Source organism: Nothoprocta perdicaria, unplaced genomic scaffold, assembly GCF_003342845.1.
Source record: "Nothoprocta perdicaria isolate Ctin4 unplaced genomic scaffold, notPer1 scaffold_1, whole genome shotgun sequence".
Taxonomy (NCBI): Eukaryota; Metazoa; Chordata; class Aves; order Tinamiformes; family Tinamidae; genus Nothoprocta; species Nothoprocta perdicaria.
Genome location: NW_020454093.1, coordinates 2,783,053 through 2,802,264, shown reverse-complemented (window position 1 = coordinate 2,802,264; position 19,212 = coordinate 2,783,053). Strand labels below are relative to the sequence as shown.

The 19,212-nt window shown below is 35.2% G+C and overlaps 1 protein-coding gene across 1 annotated transcript in view; it reads right to left on the bottom strand.

Moving 5' to 3' along the window:
• Window positions 1–18,539, bottom strand: part of FCHO2 (FCH domain only 2) — a 55,973-nt gene extending 37,434 nt beyond the window's left edge. Inside the window, exons 1-7 of the mRNA XM_026036276.1 lie at window positions 18,454–18,539; window positions 17,423–17,497; window positions 15,892–16,033; window positions 15,651–15,803; window positions 12,579–12,683; window positions 6,822–6,920; window positions 5,666–5,762 (exon numbers count right to left, since the gene is read on the bottom strand). Of these exons, the coding sequence (XP_025892061.1) occupies window positions 5,666–5,762; window positions 6,822–6,920; window positions 12,579–12,683; window positions 15,651–15,803; window positions 15,892–16,033; window positions 17,423–17,497; window positions 18,454–18,506 (724 nt within the window). The 5' untranslated portion in view covers window positions 18,507–18,539. The remainder of the gene's footprint in view (window positions 1–5,665; window positions 5,763–6,821; window positions 6,921–12,578; window positions 12,684–15,650; window positions 15,804–15,891; window positions 16,034–17,422; window positions 17,498–18,453) is intronic.
• Between the last annotated feature and the right edge of the window lie 673 nt (window positions 18,540–19,212).

Genomic DNA, 19,212 nt, shown 5'->3' with positions numbered 1-19,212 from the left:
AAAGCCTTCCCTTTCTCCTGAAAAAAAACCTTAAAAACAAATCCATTTCAAATTAAAGAAAAAAAGGTGAAAATTGCTATTAATATCAGAATTTGAAATTTCATTGTTAAACTTGAATATCAGTTTAGGAATGAAGAATGTAAGCCTAAAAATCACTTAATTCAAGCTCTAGATGGGAGAATACTTGTGTTTAACATAGAAATGTTAATTTAAACAGAACAGAACAGAAATGGTTAACAGGAAATGTTAATTCCGGGATTTTTTGTAATATTTAACACTTAATTTCTCACACAAATTACCTTAATAGTAAAAGAAGAGGGGAAAATTTCTGTGCAGCTAGCTCATTATTTCTGATTAGACATTTCCTTCTTTTCTAGCCCTCATACTACTCAGGCAATAGGTCAAGGGGTGCTCCACTGCACCTTCAATTGCAAAAAGGCTGAAAAATCAATATCCATCACTTAAGACAGAATTACTGATGCAGAAGGCCACTGTACGCAGGAGGCCACCCAGCTGATCTGTGACAATTAGGAAGACATCAAAAAGATACTGAAGACAAAGCCAACGAGATTCGGCACTTTGAAAACCATCAGGGATGCAGAGAGTCAAAATAATTCCAGTGGGAATTTGTTTTAAAATGCCAGAGGTTCTTGTTCAAGAGCAAGGGAAAAAGCCAAACAACAACAAGGAGAATGGCATACAGATCTAACTCTACCCCATGCTCAATCTGCTGCAGAAATTGGCCAGTGGTAGTTTGTCCTGGTAGAAAGTACTACAGGCAATTAAATTATTAATCAGATGTTAATTAGAAGTCGAATTCAGCACGTGCAACTTAATGACAAGTGTAAGAAGTGTAACTACATACATAGTTCAAAATTTACTTCATTTTTTAGACGGGTGGGACATAAACTCCAACCTCCCTATCCTGTACAAAGTGCTCTATTTTAAGACATTTTTCCTTAAAAAGCTTTCGTGTTAAAGGATTCCGCCTGCTACTCTACTCTGACTCCAACATTCAAGTCTAGAACTTGAACGAACTACAGTACAGATGCTTAAAAGGTAAGTTTCCCCCATCTTTCCAGATCAACCACTATGGGGACTGTTCCTTCTTGAGAAACTGAGAGACTTTCGGCTATCTAAGCGCCCATTCATAAGTGACGGCAGCATCAAAATATTCAAAATATTTACAGAGAATATGAAGAAAATTATTTATAAGAACATAAAATACTTGCTTTGTTATACTTCCTTGAGGAAAAGAAGCTCAAAGATATCGTGCAGAGCTGTTCAAAAACTCGTACTAATTGTTTTTGGTGTTTATTTCTAACTACTTTGTTGCTGTTTAACTTCTTTGAAAAACGTTTTCATAAACCCCATAAACTATTATGTTATCAAACTAACCCACAGAAGAACATATACCACACCCAGCTCCGTTTCAAGTCTCCCTCTCTCTAAACACAGTTTATTATTCAAGCACATGAAAAGCTAGTAGCTTTAATCAAAGCAAGTTCCGATACTCAGTGGCCCTTATTTTGTTTCTCAAGCCCTGGGAAAAGGACAAAATTGCTTCTAAAATCTCTCAGGAGTAATTGACCCTTTTTGTTTCTCTTCTGCTGTTCGAGTCATCTTTTAAACTTCCTCATTAGAAGATAGAGTTTAACACCATATACTAATTTAAATGGGGGCGTTAACACAGAGTAACTGTGAATTTGGTGCAGGCCAGTGGCTGCCAGCTCCAGCTTCCCAGCAGCGCTGCCGCCCTTCTCTGCGCTCCGGCGTTCCCTTTGGAGAAACACCTAAGCCGGGCTGCCCAGGCACTCAGGAGACTGAAATGCTCATGCCAACAGCCTGAGCGTGCCTGAAAAGATGCCATAAATTCACACCTCAACCTTGCACACCCCTACGACTTACAAGCATATAATCCATTATCCTAACTAAATAAACCATAACACAATTGAATTAAATGAATGAGAAATCAGTGGCATTAAAGTGGAGAATTTGTTTATTATATGCTTACTGAATTGAAGCTTTGCTGCTTTATGACTTTGGCTACAGGAAATGCTGGCAGCATTAATGAACTTGTTAATGAATCTAGATTAGTTTTGACTGTTATACAAATGATAAACATAATGGTTTATCAAGAGTTTGGGGGCCTGTGAAAACAGGACACTGTTTTCAGTATGAATGCTGGGACTAAAAAAAGCTGTGTTTTATGAGTTTAAAACACAAACTGTGCTAGCACTCCAGAAACAGAGGTTCCCAACATGTCCCCAAGAACAAACCAGGATCACTAGTGCAGTGACAAAGATGCCAAGTGGTATATTTTTCTTTAATATGACCTCTCCTGTGAAGCACTGTAGATCTTGACAATAGCTGTCCTAGGTCACAGATTAATTTCTCAATCCTAAAATACTAAATAGTCTTCCCAAGAGAAGAAATTCAGAATGACAAAAAAAAAAAANAAAAAAAAAAAAAAAAAAAAAAAAAAAAAAAGTTTTTCCTGAGTCAGTATATCCATTTAACACTCATAACCTTAAACTTACACCCATGACCTTAAACTTTTGGGTTAAAGGTGGTTTTTTTTTTTTTTTGGACAAGAGCAAGCAGCAGAGACAAGACAACGCAGCACAGCTGAGGCTCCACATTCAGCCTTAACGTTGGCTTCTGGGTACACTGCAGTGGGCAAAACCTTACATAGGGACACGCAAGCACAGCTGACTCACGCATGAGAGGAGAGCACAGTAATGCCAGAGCTAAACATGGAAAATCATTCATAACTCTGCCACAGCTACATGGGTATTTGCAAACACCATCAGTGTATGATAGAACATCCTGCCAACTTCTGAGAGAAGATCTTAGAAGAACAAGAGGTCACACTTTGGAGCACTGTGTGTGTATTTTATGCACCATCAACTTTTTATTCTGGAATAACAGGGAAACCAAATGCTTCATGGATGATTAGAAGATTCAGTAAATAAAGCTAGAAGCCATCAGTCTGTCACTCATCTGGAATATTAATCAGCTCTGCCTCTGTTTAAACAAACATGCTAGATGGAAGAAATGGACACTTTGCACCATACTGTCAGTGGGATATTCCAAGGAGCATGGAGAAGTAACTTGGAACAAACAGAAAATTCACTTATCTGAAATGACTCAGACCTGGGGCTAAGTGGTTTGCTGGCAACTCTGTAGCACCTTATTAGTGATAAAAACATCTTCCAAATGGCATAGACCAACAAGTAGGTGTATCTTTACAAATTGCTCAGAAAACATATTAAATTCTGACCTGATGCCTGACTTGAAGGTGTCAACTAAACCATTATTTGTACTAGAAAATAGTGCATTAAACTCTGAAAGCCCATGTGTTTTTTTAAATCTTCGGGCAACAGATCAGCCACCAGAGGGAGCCCATATAATGTAAAGGACAAAGACTACAACCATACAACAGAGAGGTTTCATAGATGCAGATAAGAGCTGCCTATATCCAGAGAGCTTTGCTGTTAATTGCTCACAATCCACACAACATCACAACCCCCCTACGGTACCTTCCCTCAGATTCATTCTTATTTTTACACATGAAAATAAGTGAACTCCGGTTTAAAGTATTATAAATACAGCTAAAATGTACTAAAAATAAAATATACTTTCTTTTCCATTATTCTTCTAGTTTACTAATTTGTTCTCCAAATTCTGTATTTCAGAATGCCACCCACCAACTGATGCAGTATTTTAGCCCACAAATTATATGGTAGGAAAAAAGAGATCTAGGAAGCTGAAGGAAGAATGCCTGTATAGTAAAAAGATTCAAGACTTGAATTTTTAGCAACTGTGACAGTCAGAAGATTTTTTTTCCCCACTACGTAGCAAATCAACTAGACCTCAGCATTTTTACACACTGAGTATTTTAAGATTTAACAGAAAAGCCCCTTCCTTCTCCATCCTAATGGGTTAATTTGCATCCCAGAAAGCCTCCTTGTGGATGCTTCATGAGTTAGAATAACCTGCTATTAACAACAGTTGTTAATTGCAGATTGAATTAAAAAAGGCAGTCTCTCCCACACTGCATGTTTCTGTTTAGAGGGACCAGTATTCTGTTTCTTGGAGGACCGGGATCTCATTTTGCCTTCTAATTCTTTGTAATCGTCTGAAGCGTAGATCTGATTTTAAGTGAATCAAGTGAATACAATAAGAAGTAGCAACCAAAATTAGCATTAGAGTATTTTTACCTCCTATCTTTGAACATATTCTTTTTCTGCAGAACTCACCCATATTTTCCCTCTGTACCACGGCTATTGTATGTTTATGCAAATACAATAATGTTACTGTCTAGAAAAAAAAGTGTGCACATTTGCACAACGAAAATGTAAACTCTACTTAAAATGCTTTGCAGTCAAAATAGCTGTATGGCTGAAAAAAACTAAATTTGGCATGAAAAAAGCTTTAATTTGACCGCAGAGAATACAAATATGATTTGATGAACTCTGTGAAGCAGCAAGTACTTGTGTACACAATCGCAACATATTTAACAGCTACTACGAAAGTAGTGAATAATGAATTTTCATATCTGTCCTGTCATTGGTTCAAGTAAGCTTGAATCCCTAAAGTTCATGTTTTTTCTTTCTTATGCTTCATTGGAAAAAAAAGGTAAATTTACAGTAAATACTAAAAAAGTAGTGTCGTGTACAATCTTACCTCAGCCTACTCTTGTATGGGCATTATCAGGTTTCAGAGAGAACAGAAACAATGCCAGGTTATAGAACCCAACAGAGGTCCTCTGTTAGCTACTGTAGCAGAGAGGCATAATAAGATAGCCACTACCCTTATTTACCACTTTAGCATTAATGCTCAAGATCTACCTTGTTATGTTACCCTTGCTCTGAAGAAAACCTATGAGCTTCTGTGTTAGAAAGCAGAGATGCTAATCAGGACTTCCAACTTTAAAAGTGGTACTACCTAATTTCTGTAATCGCATACTTAGATAACAAGGTACTCATGTCCAGATATTAAAGTGAATCATGTGTTTTTCCTGAAAGGATAGACAGATGTACTATCAGATTCCCTTCTGATACCAATCTGGGGAAGTTTTATATACCATGCCAATAAACAAAACTTTCAGCAAGTGCTATGAATTTACTTCTTAGTAAAGAGAAAATGAGTAATCTATGTATAATGTATTAAAATACTGGATTTTGAGTATTAACAAAATAAAATGATGCAACTGTTCCAGGAGTTGTGTGAACAGCTTTATAGTCATCTGATCTGAATATATCCTGATTATAAACTTCTTAAATAAAATGTGGAGGTAATTTTTGTGTACAGTAGAGTAATACATAGTAAAGTCCATACTACGCACATAGCAGAGTAAGTCTGTGAAAGGAACTTATGGTGAACTATCCAACACTGCAGTTTTAAGAGTTTCTTTGAAGGCTTATATACAGGGAGTCAGCTCTACAAACCACTGCCCTCCTAATGAACACACATTCTACACATATGCAATAAATTATATATTGTTGAATTTTTATGAATCATTTAATATCAAAGCTAAACAAACTATGGGAACTTCAGCTGGTAAATACATTGCAAATGTGTAACACAGGATTTGAACTTGCACTAGGAGTGGAAACGAGCAGTTTCAAAATTAACATTTCCTGTTCTTTTAATCTCTTACCAGGTCGTTCCTTGCCAGTTCCTTTTGATTCAGCAAATTTCTGTATTAAACTCTCAACTGTAGTGTTTGTCATGTTATTAATAAACTCTTCATGCACCTTCAAAAAAAAAAAAAAAAAAAAGGAAAAAGGAAAAAAAAGGAAGGTAAAATGCAGCAATTGAAAGAAGGTGATTAGCTTTAAAACATGCTTTTCTCTAGGTTTAATCTTCAAAATATTGCCCTGTAGAATATATTAAAAGGTGGCTGGTCTAGGACACTTCCATTTCTTGACTCTAAACCACTTTTGTATGTACAGTTTTCTGAGTTTCTGACAGTACCATGTCCCACTCCAGTGTCAGAAAGAGAGACAGTCTCCTAAGTCAGTCCAGCATGGGTGTGACCGTGGTGTGCACATTCACCACTGCATTATCACCCTGCCCACCTGCCTGAGTAAAAGCATTCCTGCTGGAGCGTATTTGATCTGGCAAGGAAGGAAACACAGGCTAACACCACAAAGCCTTTCCAACAGTGTGGTAGAGATATGGTTTAGAAATAAACAGCATTACCCTTGTGATCACCACATGCCAGGAGAAAATCTCAAAATTAAGTGAGCGGCATGGTGACTCCAATTTTGAACATTCACAAATACAACTATGTTTCAACATATCAGAAAAGAATACTTTTAAGAATTATTACTTAAAAAAAAAGGATTGCATCTGAAGAAATGATACTCTAAAAGCTTTTAAAAATACTGTTTTGAATAACTTTTTTTCCCCAAAATAGCATATTTAAAACTTCGAAACTTTTCAACTGATGTGATTTAAGTTTTTGGTTAAAGAAAAGCACAAGAACTTTCAGAAATTTGTTTGGATGCACATACAGGCATCGTTATTAATTCAGATATTTAATTAAATGAATTTAGTAGAAACTGAAAGGTCCTCCAAATATCGTCCAAACCCATATAATCTTTGATGTTCCTGGCAAAAAGACCCATATCTTTTTCAAAACCTTGCTTGAACCCCTAGACTAATTCTGTTCATCTCCTTCAACTCCCTCTGCTTTAAAAAGTTACTATCATGTGAAAGGTGCAATACTGTCAATACAGTAAGAAATGTTTCAACATATATTTCAGAAAAATACATATTATAGTTAAATAAAAATATTCATATAAAATTACCTCTCCTATTTGTAAATGAATTTCTTTTATGGTATTTGACAATGATTCTATTATCTCTTTCATATGAAGAAGATGTGTTTCTTCAATGTCTTGAAATTTCTGTAAATCAGATACAAATCATTATTTATAATTAAAACAACCCTTGAAATAGAGTATCTTAATTATGAAATATACTAAGCAAATAATCAATTACATTTTCAGACCTTGGCCATGGCAAGCAGTGATTAAGAAAGGGAGGTTTGGAATTCATGAAGTTACTAAATTAGTTACTTAAAAACACAACATCCATTTGCAATTCTAATAAAATTCCTTTTAGAACAGAATCTGTTCAACTGTTGGGGTTCTAAAGAGTAATCTAAATTCTGCTGTGTTTAAAAATCATAAATATCAGCAGATAGCTAATTCAAATATGAGCAAATAGGTAAAGAGCAAGTAAACTATATTAAAAGTACAGATTTCCAATACCTTGCATATACAATGTTATACTATAGAGCATTTTACTTCCAATGAAAAGTGTTTCTGCTTGTGTGTAGCAGAGGATACCATAAGCCATCATAGCTGTAATTTTATTACTTGTTTAATCTTTTACTTATCTTGATTTTTTCCTCCTTATACAAAATCTCATCTATTTCTTTCAAAAGAAAATAGAGATGAAGGGTGTTTTAAAATCTAATTTCCCGATCACTGAAGATTTTCATCTCCTTTTCTCATCTAATCCCCATAATCCTATTTCTAGATCTCCTTTGCACCTTCTCCTGAAGGCTTCCTCCTCCCACTCGTGATACACACATGCTTGGTCTTCTTCAGCAATCTACATCATTTGCATCTTTAAATATGATCCATCTGTTTGATCTTCACACTTGCTGTAAATAGTCTTTGCAGACACTGTCTGGAATTTGTCCTCCAGCTCTATCTTTCCCAGACTTTCATCTGACACCCATTTTAAAATCGAAAGACCCCTTCCCGGACAAAGACCAGCACTAATACTCTCCTCACCTTCCTTAACAGGCAACCATAATCTTATTGAAATCTTGCTCTCCTAGCTTTCTTCCTACTTGAGTAAATGCCCTCCAAGCGTCTCCCTCACAGCACCACTAATCCTTTCTTCTGCCTTCAGAGGTTTCTCTGAGGATCTTCTATCTTTCTCACCTCCTCGCACTCTGATCCACGAACACAAGAACAGCTCTGTACAAACACACTAAATGTCTCTCTCTCATGCCTATCTCCTGAACTCAGTTGTTTTTTTTTTCTTGCCATACTTATACGACTCCGTAGCCCTCAACAAGGAGATCTAAATTCCTCTCCAGTACCCTTACCTTGACTACAGAGCTTATAATCACCCTCATAATTTTATAGTTTCTTTTTTGACCTTGCTTTTACTAGTTGTGTGATCACATAAAGCATTTTGCTTTCAAAGCTTCCTCCGGCACATCTCTATAAAATCATCTCATTCACCATCAACACTTGCACGCAAGTCACCATCCACATTGCATTACGTGAATTTCAAACTCCAACTGAACTTTAGAGATTATGCCAGTGCTGCTTCCTTTACGTTTGGTTCAAGCTCTCTGTAAAAGCCTGCAAAACCGACATGCCATCTTCCCTCCACCTCTTCTCCCTTAGGTGTGTCAGAAGGCCTACACTGCCGGCCACTCACAGATTTTTCTGTAGTTCCCACACTGTTATTTCCTGATTTCTCATTTTATGCTAACAGACTTAGAAGTAGAAGCCACCTGACCTCGTACTGTGCATAACACAAAAGGGCTCTGATCTAAGGCTAAAGGTATCTAGAACTATAATGTGAACATTATTAAAACCACGGACATCATCATTATGGTTTACTTGCATATATGAACAGCATATCCGAGATTAATTTTTGAAAAATCAGTCCATGTTAAAAAAGATGTATTGAAATGGATCTTGATATCAATGACCCAGCACAATTTTAAGTCACTTTTTAGTATTTTAAGCTATAATAAAAATGAAAAAAAAGTCATAAGCAGTATCTTTAGTTGTTCAACTCAGCAAACGTGCTGTTTTACTAAACACATTTTCCTGTGACTTCTAAAACATATAGTATGGAGAGTTCTTACTTTCTTGTACTTTTTTTTAATATGCAGACTGCATATGTCCAGTTAACAGAAACATTTTGAAAGAATATTTTAACACTTTCTGCTATTTGATCTTTTCCAGTGACTGATTGTACTACATGATTAGAAACAAATTACAAAGCTTCTAGCCACGTGGGATAACTGGCATAAAAAAAATCCTTAACATTATATTTTCTTTACAATTATATAACCATTATAACTTTTCTCATAAAATCTTTCATCGGGAAGAATGTCGTATCAATTTCTGAAGAAGAGAAAACGAACTATGTTTTTGCACATTATCAAACAAAAACATTCCATGTTTATTGCAACGTAAACTACAATTTAGCTCAAGATTAGCAGGATCATGCTTCACAATTCAACTTTTCAAGTTCATGCATCACAAGTCACTTCCCTCTTGATAACAGCAAACAAGATAGTTTTGACCAAAAAAAGAAGAAAAAAGAAAAAAAAGCAGAAGCAAAAGGGCTGAAGAGTCAAAGAAAGGACAGCTAAGTGTCCTTAGCGCATTTTTTAGCAAATTTTTACTCAGAACACAGCAGCTCAAGGTGCTAGTGAGTGTCCTTTGAAGAATTTTATCTGAACAGCCTAAGACAGATTGAATTTTAGCCAAAGGATTTTGTACTGAAACAGCTAAGAATGAGCACATTCATTTATTTTGTTTCAGAGCTACTAATTTGAAGTGAAACAAGCTCTAAACTAAGATAACCTATGGTATATTTGATTTAAAGAGGGCTTCCACATTTCCATGAGCTTTGCTATTTTTCCTATGACATTGTACATTAAGTGGCAATCCTTCCACCAAACTGCAAATGCAGCTACATCCCTACATTGCAAAAATATAATGGTAGGCAGGGCTTTCATTGACATAATTCTGATTTTATTTTCCTGTATGAGTAGGTGTGGAAGACAGGAAATTAAAGACTCTAGTTGTCCATTAATTTAAAATTTTTAATTTAGAGTAAAAGGGTGTTGTAGACAAGGAACTAAGTAGATAAGACAAATATGGATTGTAATGAGAAGTAATTTGTACTCCTTTTTCAAAAAAAAAAAAAAAAAACCTAATAGCATAATCTTATTTTTCCAGTTAGTTTTATATACTTAATACATAATACACTCCTAATAGCACAAGTAAGAAAAAATAGCAAAAAGCACCTTCATATTCTGTCTCTAAGTACAAAATAAACTCTATCACTTTTGTGGTAGTGGATGTTCAAATGGATTTTTTTTTTAGCACACCAAGAACACCCAGCTGGTTTGCTTGCTGAAAGCCCCTGTATTTTCCTTCAGTAACTCACTGACAGTGAAAGCCATTTCAAATACTCTTCATGTTTATCTTGCATCAGTTCGAAACAAGAACTTCTTTCACATTACTCAAAGCGCTCTTGCTCAATGGAGACAAGTTTACAGCGCAGTTTAGCAAGGCTAGTTTATTAAAGTTGTATTACTTAAGTATTTTCTTATTGTTTCAGAGAGCAATAAAATCAACTGCTACAAAGAGTCTCTTGCAATGCAGGGCACACACATGACAGCAGACAGTTTATGTGAGACTAGAAGATTACTGATGGACAACCTGGCTGAACTTGAAATGGATCAGAAGCCTTTCCAGGATCTATTTCAGTGGGGATTTGGAAAAATATTCCACCAGAACAGCTCAGTATTTTTCTGCTCCTACTTTATCTCTTAGTATTAGAAGGGGGAGCTACAGCAAAAGTCAGGCTGCACTGTAATGTATACATTCTGCACACTGCTGCAGTTACTGGAATGTTTATTGAGTGATTACAATAGCCAGGCTATCAGGAACACTAACAAAAAGTCACCACTCTGGATAACAGCAGTATGTGCTCACATGTCAGGGTGCTTCCACCTATTCTTACTGAGGAAACTTTCCAGAAGCGATGTTACACTGCAGTAGTAGAGATTCTTTTGTTAACTTAATTTAGGCTTGTTTCCAACAATCACGATTTTAAAATACGTGCAGGTATTTTTGTTATTTTAAAACGCAGCCTAGTCTCAAAGTTCTCAGATGATCACAATCACACATGCCAATGCCAGCCTGTCTCAAACTGCCTACAATAACCAATCCACAAATACATCACCTTTCACATACACAGTCCTACGGCAACAGATGTGTAATGATGACACCTATTCAAGCGTATACAGGACGCAATGTCACATACTGGAAGCCAGCACGAATGCTTAGAGATGCAAGTCCACGTTGCCGATTCCTCTATGTCACCGTAAACACTGTGTGACCTTTTAAACCGAATCCAAGAAGTGCCCTGCGCTACAGCAAACTTTTCTTACTACATTATGTTTATCAGCAGTAGTTCTCCGACGCAACTCCACATACTTGACAAAGACAGGACTATACCACAAGGTCAACTGTTGCTTTTGACAGTAAAACTCACTTAAAATATATAATAGAAAAAGCAGTCTCACACATCAGAGAGGAGAGAAAGAAGTACAACAAACCATATAGCCTAGACCACCATGGTACCTATGAGTTTTCCTTGGTGAATTTTTCTCTATAAAGCCTTCCAATACTAGTGAAGAACTTCAATCATCACTAACTTATGCAAAGAAGGCACAATTACATACTACACTCACAGAGTACTTAAAAAAACAATCATTTTTTTAAATGAGAGAAAAATAATGTACTTCACAAATTTAACTCAAATGGAAAGGGGAAACATAAGGGGCACAAATCTTCCAATGAGATCCTAGTCAGAATATTGGAAAAAGATGCCTACTGACAGCCTTCAATGAAAGGTTTTACAAGAGCTCATGTAAGTCATCTAAAGGAAGAATTTTGCAGCGATATGCTAGACGTCTTTCTTGGTACAAATGCCTGGGGTGGGGGTTTGGTATGTGACATGTTTGGTATCCTCTTCATGACAGCTGTTTTGAAGGTCTATTCAGGGATGAACTAGATCTTTTTCTGTGAGATTTTGGAAGCAGGAAGGCAGTTTATAGTTCAGGATAGGGTGGCTTTTCACATGCCAGCCTACACAATCTCCATGCTGCAAAGTCTTCATTCCCATAGCCATACAAAATACTGTAACACTTTTCCACTTCTACTTTAGTAATAAAAATACATTGGAATCTCCCCCATAATTTTTCCATACCTAAAAATAACCCTTTGAAAATAAGGAAAAACACGAAGAATTTTCAAAAAGGAATTTCTCATCAAAACGCCTAACCAACTTGGAAGGTGCTTTAGCAAGCTGTAACTGAAGGGCTTGACTGGAAAAATAACGAAAAAGGATGACAGATCCCAGTACTAAAACTCCTATCTGAATTCTGCTACACCAGCAACCCACATATTTTCCCACATTATTACCACGAATTCAAAATACTTCCAGAAGTTCATTTTGCTTTCTTCTTAAAAAAACTCCATAAAGACTTTCTAGAATGCCTATATGAACCTATATGAATTATACAGCAATGTCAACAGTTGCACCACACAATATATATGGTCAGTTAATATTTGCCTACTAGTACTTTTAACATTGTAATTCACATCAGTTTTCAAAGGACATTCTATCTTGAATTGATTTTCCAAAAGCTTTGATTTCAGATCAACTCTGAATGCGAGGCAATGAAATTACTCACTTTAAAGGGCACCTTTTAAAAGCACACTTACCTGTGCAGTTTCTGTCATTTTCTGTTCAAAATCAGATTTAATCCCAGCATATTTCTCCACATATAGTTTATAGGTATCTGTAGCTTTTTTCAATTTAACTGCTGCCTATAGAATTAAAATAAACAAAAGAAAAAACTGTCACCTGTTACACATCCACTCTGTTCCAGCACTTGTAAAGTCATGATCAGTAATTAGCCTATAATGACTTATATTAAAAAAATTAGGCGCATATCAAAACAGTGAAATGTTGTAACAAGATTTTACAACCAAGTAACTCAGGTTCAAGCCTCGAAAGATATCTATTCATGAAACATATAACCACTTCTAAAAATAATAGCTATGTATAATAATTAGTTATCCCACTTAAATCCCGGCTGCTTTTCAGCAATGACTGTTTTATAACATATTTTGGTATCAACATTTTAAAACTGCCACTGCTGAATTTAACCAATTAGCTCCTTTGTCTAAGATGCAGAAAACAGAATGAAGAAAGCAGGGTTGGAATACAGTACAAACAGTGCACTACTACAATTTTGTACATTAAAGCAAAAATATCTTTTTGTGGGCTTAACATTCTTAAAAGACAAAAATAAATACAGGAAAAAATTATACTAACAGCAAAACTGAATTAAATGATCATTTTTAGAAGTTTTAGAAGACATGACTAGAGATTGTTGTATAATACATATTTTCTATTTGTTCTGTTTTTAAATAGCTCTTCCCCCCTCTTTCAAATGAATATTATCAGTCCCATAGTAAAAAAGGCAACTATTTGTCACTTGCAGTAAGAAATTAAATACCGAGAGAAATTAAAATGAAGATGCCCTCGGGAAAGAGATATTTTTCTTTGGAGTTTTAAAGAGAAAAATAACTGAAAATCATAAAAAAATAGTACATGGCTAACAGACATTCAACTAGGAAAACAGCAACCAGGCTTTCAAAAGAAAACTGAAGCTGCAGTTTCATAAGCAAATTCCCCGTTACAGAGACTGCTTAAGCAAAGCTTACTCATGTAGCCTTGTAAACACATAACAACAGAGGCAACTTGAAAATACTACCCCATATAAAGATTGTGCATAAGGATCCTTTAGCCATTAAGGATGGCATGGCAGGATGTAACAATCATCCATTACTTCCCCTGAACTTTATTTCCACTCTTGCACCTCCTCATAGAAGAATTCCTAGGGAAGAAAAGGGTCCCGTCTTGTTTCCCAGATACCACTTACTATAGCAAAAGTACAAAGAGCTTTATTAACCATCTGGTTTCAAAAAGAATATAGGTTGATTTGCAGTTAAGATGATTCTAAATTTAATCACTGAAAAGAAAGGAAACGCAAAGTTACAAGACTTAAAAATCAGATTTTTTTGTTAAGCGTCATGGAACTGAAACCACATATACAAGACATTTTGACACAAAACTGGAACATTTTCTACCTCTTGTAACTGTGTCTAACTATAAGCAGAATGATCAGGGTATGTGCTGAAGAGCATTTATCGGAAAGTGATTATTCAGCAGGACACACAAAATGGTCAAACATGTGAAAGCCACATGAGTAACCAATAATCTCTTCTGAAAACAGGATGTGTGTATTCTCAGGTGTAGCAATTGCCAGAACTCTCTGTAGCAGACTTACAGTAACTGAATACGTGAGCATCACACAACAGTTTTTTGGCAATCATTATAAACAGAGAAGTTGACACGTCAGGAAACAACAGGAAATTATTATGCAAGCTAACACTAAATTTCAGCTTCAGTTAGTTTAATGTAATGTCATATCTTTCTGTAAGATTCCTCCTCAGACTACAATAAAGTATTTCTCCAAATATTTGGCCTTACAATAAGCTCTTAAAAGGCATTTGCTACTGTATCATTTTATTCCATGCTTTGTGATAAAGTAGCTATCTTGTGATTTTGAAACAACCATTCTTCACGGTCTGCTGAAAGTAATAACCCTATCCTAGGCTGAGGAAAATTGAAGGACACAACCTGCTACCGGCTCCCTGAAACGACGAGGATGAATTTCAGTAAAAACGTAACTGGAAAGAAAGAGATTGCCAAAGCCAACAGCTTCCACTGGAAACAGCTTTTTGAAGTACCAGCTGAGCACTCAACTATGGCCTAATTGTTCTGACAAAAGTATTGAGGGAACAGACACGAAAGAGCAGATAAAAGCCTTCATGTATGTCACCCTACAATGTTTCCTCTTTTTATCTGCAGTAGGTAGACAACCCAAACTGAACAATTTTTGTTTTCTAATGGACAAAAGATTATAGCACTCTGTATTAAAAACAAGTCTTCCGTAAATTGAACCTTTCTTAACTGAAAAGTTTAAAATCTTTTTACAAGAATTCTGAAAAAATATATTTTGAATAGTTTACCAGAAAATACTGTCATCCTACACATTTCTGTCTCATTCTTAAAACCCAACACTGTAAGCTGAGACAGAAGATAGGAAAAAAGGTAGGTTTACATTAAAGAAAACAATTAGAACAAGCTCAAAAGGATCACTTTTAGTATGAGTGAAAAGATAATAATCAACTGTTTTATCAACTTACTGAACACAGCAGTAAAAAAAGCACTAAACCATTCTAACAGGGGCAGAGTCTCCAGACAGATTAGATAAATCAAAATGAGATATACAGAGGTATCAAGTTTCAAAAAGAAAGATAAGTTATAATCAGGGACAGGGAAACAAGACCACTTCCCCCTACTACCTATGTTGCTTGGATGGATTAAATTTGCCCAGTGAACCAAGGAAAATTCTAAATACAAAATCTGGATTTTGGTGCATATAATAGGAACATCTTAAATTAGAACAAAAAATAACATTAACTTTTTTTTCCTCCTTAATGGGACAGACATCAAATACTCCTATAATTAGCTACACTGGCCCAGCTGAAGGGAAAGAACATTTTTTTTTCCTTAATTCAAAAACAAGAGCATCAAGTGTTTGCATATGTACTTACAGCAAAATTATCCAAAAACTGAATAATTCTGAAACAATTATAGATAATATCTGTAGAAGTCATAAAACACAATTATTGTATGATGTACAATTATTGCATTGATACCTTATCAACCTCTCTCTGGGTTGCGCCTTCTTTTTTCAATCTTTCCTGCTCGACACACTTTGTGTTGTAGTTTTCCTTTGACTTTTGTAAGGCCTGAGTGATACTTTGAATATTCTGCACTGCTTCCAATGTTCCTGAAACTTCTTCTTTAGTCTGTAAAATATCACACAGATGTCAAAACCAAACATTTTTAATTCCACTGTTAACAAGGGACTGTACATGCATATGAAGAATCAACAACCTTCTTATAAGCTTTGAGTTGCTCATCGCCATACTTGTGAACTTCTTTTATTAGCTCTTGTAATCTTCGTACAAGATCCAAGTGACAGCTTGCTAGTTTTTCTGTTGAGGTTTTGAAAACATCCCAAACAGGTGCAAATGTCCTAGGGGAAAATAACATATACATTTAATGCTCATCTGGATCTTTTCGCTTTGATTAGTTTCATTTTTTTTTTTTTTTTTTTTTAATAGTGCTACAGGTTCAGCAACATTTTTACAGAAGTTCAGGCCCATTCCTAAAACTGAAAAAAGACACAATCCCAAACTTCTATAAATTACATTACTGAATAAGTTCCAACTATGCTTTTTTTCCAACTAGTTTGTGCTGTTTCTCACTCATTAGCCATGTTGGAATCAGTACAAATGAAACAGGGAAGTTCACGCAGTCCTCCCTATCTTCAGTACACGTGAATGGCAAGATGATGCAAGATCAGCTAAATATATATATACACACACACACACACACACACATATATAAATAAAACTTTGAATCTGGAAAAATATTTCCATGTATATACTTGAATAACGCATACACAAAGACACACAGACAAAATTGCTAGTTGATTTCCAGTTGTTCTAAATCATCACAGCAGCAAGAAGCAGGAAAAAAAATTGACAAAGATGGTTTGTGTCTAAAAGTGACTTACTAAATAAGAGAAATTAATCATATGGTAAAGGACAGTGAGGTCAGGTCATGCCTCACATACCAATTTCTCTACTGAATGAACTACATCAACAATTCTGCAGATATGCTCCTACAATAGCTTCTTCACCAATGCTGCTAAAAAATAAGTACCATGGATAGTCTTTACAGCACTGATAGTTATTATATTATAGCATTATCTGCTTACATGCGGATAATGAACTTTTGAAGAGCAGCAATAACTCATATCAAACTACCCACTGACGAAGGTTCTGTAAATTTCCAGAAGGAATTATCACAAATAATAATAATAAAAAAAATATTTAGCATCATCTAAGAAGACTAAGCTGCTGGCATGATCTTTCTAATGAAAAAAATCCATTAATCATTCTAATTTTTAAATTCATACCTTGTGTATAAGATTTTCAGGAATTAAAAAATTTTAACTATGGAATAGGTCTTTCAATATCATTGAAAAGTCTCATTCTTAAAATCTCTTATTACAGCATTAATAGAGCAATAATGGAAATAAATTTACTGCCACACTTGCTGACCATATGCTCTCTCCTCACATGCTTGGGTAAACGGAATAGAAAGTCATGTTCTATATCACTCTGTTCTTTCACAGTTCCTACATGTCTTTTTATAACCACAAGTTTAGACCTGTACTGTCCATTCTTTCCTTTTTTTTTCTTGTTTTTTTTGGTCAGAGTTGCATGGTGCATTGCTTTTAAAGAGGTAAAGTTATGGTACCCATTTATCCTTCAACATCATCAATAAAAAAGTGAGAATCAAACTGGATTCCTAACACTCATGCAATGAATTATTCCGCTTTTACACATTTACTTACCCAAGTTGTGTGTAATTGCTTGCTGATTTGGCTAGTTTTGTCATTGACCTCGAGTACGCCTCCTCTATTGTAGCCCTGTCAATGAAAGTAATCAAGAGCATAATCAATGCAATTGTGAAGACAGATGGATACGCATTTTAAAAGATCAGAGCATAGGACTTTTACTTTAGCTGAAAACAGCAACATATTAATAACTTCACAAAAGCTATATGCAAAAGCACATTAATATGATTTTAAAATATTTATATAAATATAAAAAATCCAAGAGCTTAGAATTTGCATAAAATGTTTCCTCTCTTCCCTGTTATTTTGCCTCTATTTTTAACAATTCTTAGCAATAATTAGTACACTTCTCAAGCACAAAGAATTTCCTTTTGAAACAGGAAATGAAGTCGTAGTGTCACCTGAAACTTTGACAGAGGAGCACATATCTAAATCTACTGAACTTTCACCACAACAGACAGTCAGTTTTTGAAGAAGGGCATTAGGCATGTTATTTTTAAATGTTAACCAAAGGAAGTTGTATAACACAGTAACTTAATTACACATTAAACTCACACTTTTTATAAAGTTCCACATCATGTGCAAATAACTTTCTCCCTTCTTAATCCAATGGCATCATTTTTAAGATTTTACTGACTATTGTTAATATTTTAATTCTGTATCTCTGGTCAAAACCCATGAAGGAATGAGATAATTTTTACTACTTGAAAAATTATTCGTTTTCTTCCAAACATGAAGAAAAACTGAGATCAATTTAAACATAACAGCTCAACACTTAATCTGACATTTCCATCTTTCTACATTTATGATTTAGATCACCCTTTAAATTAGAAGTTGGTTATTAATTGATAATTAATAGTTCCTATTTAGTTATAAGTGAATGCAATAAGCCTAGATACTCTAGTATGAGATACTTCATACTGCTTTCTATATCTATTTTGCATGTTATTGCAACACATAACAATAAACTTTAAACAGAAATCACAAACTGCATGTTAGAGCCAGGACTAACAAAGATAAATATTTACCTTTCTCTAATAAATTCCGCTAAATCTTTTGTTGACAAGTGTCCATGTTTCATGTTGTGATACAGGACGTCAAAGCCATTGTTCCTTTCCCCCTAAAGTATAATTAAAAGAAAGTAGAACCATCAAACACAACATGTTAAAGCAATTACAGAACAAAGTATAAAACATATGTCCTTTAACAACTGATTAAGTTTCACGCGTCAGGAACAGAATGGTTATGCCTAATTCCTCAACCTTCCTTCCACCTCCAATAGCTCCCTTAGTCACAAAAGTCTCTTACATAAAAATACTGGAACCAAAACCTAAGTAGCCAGTATTACCCTCTCTGCCAAACCTAATGACAGCTCCTCTCATATACTTCTAGGCTATATTCACAACCACTTATCTTCTTTATTTCTTCGGCTCCTTTTTTTCTTTTACTCCCTACCTTACTGAAAACATCTAATACTCCCTACCTTTTCTATTCTGTCAAATCTTTCCTTATTCACAATACAGTGGAATTCAAATTTTGGGACCATCTGATAAAACACCTCCCCCGTTCTTCATACTTCACTGCTATTCTGCTTTTTTCTGGAAAATTTGTGAAACCACTAATCTCTTCTTTCCAACAGGTAACTTTGTTCTTAAATTTGTTTTTAAAACTTACAACACATTCCAGTTAGCAAGGCAAAGCACCAGTAAAACTAAGACACTGTCCTAACCACCAGCTAACAAACTCAGCCAGGTTATCGCTTCGACACCAGGCTGTACTTCTCCCAG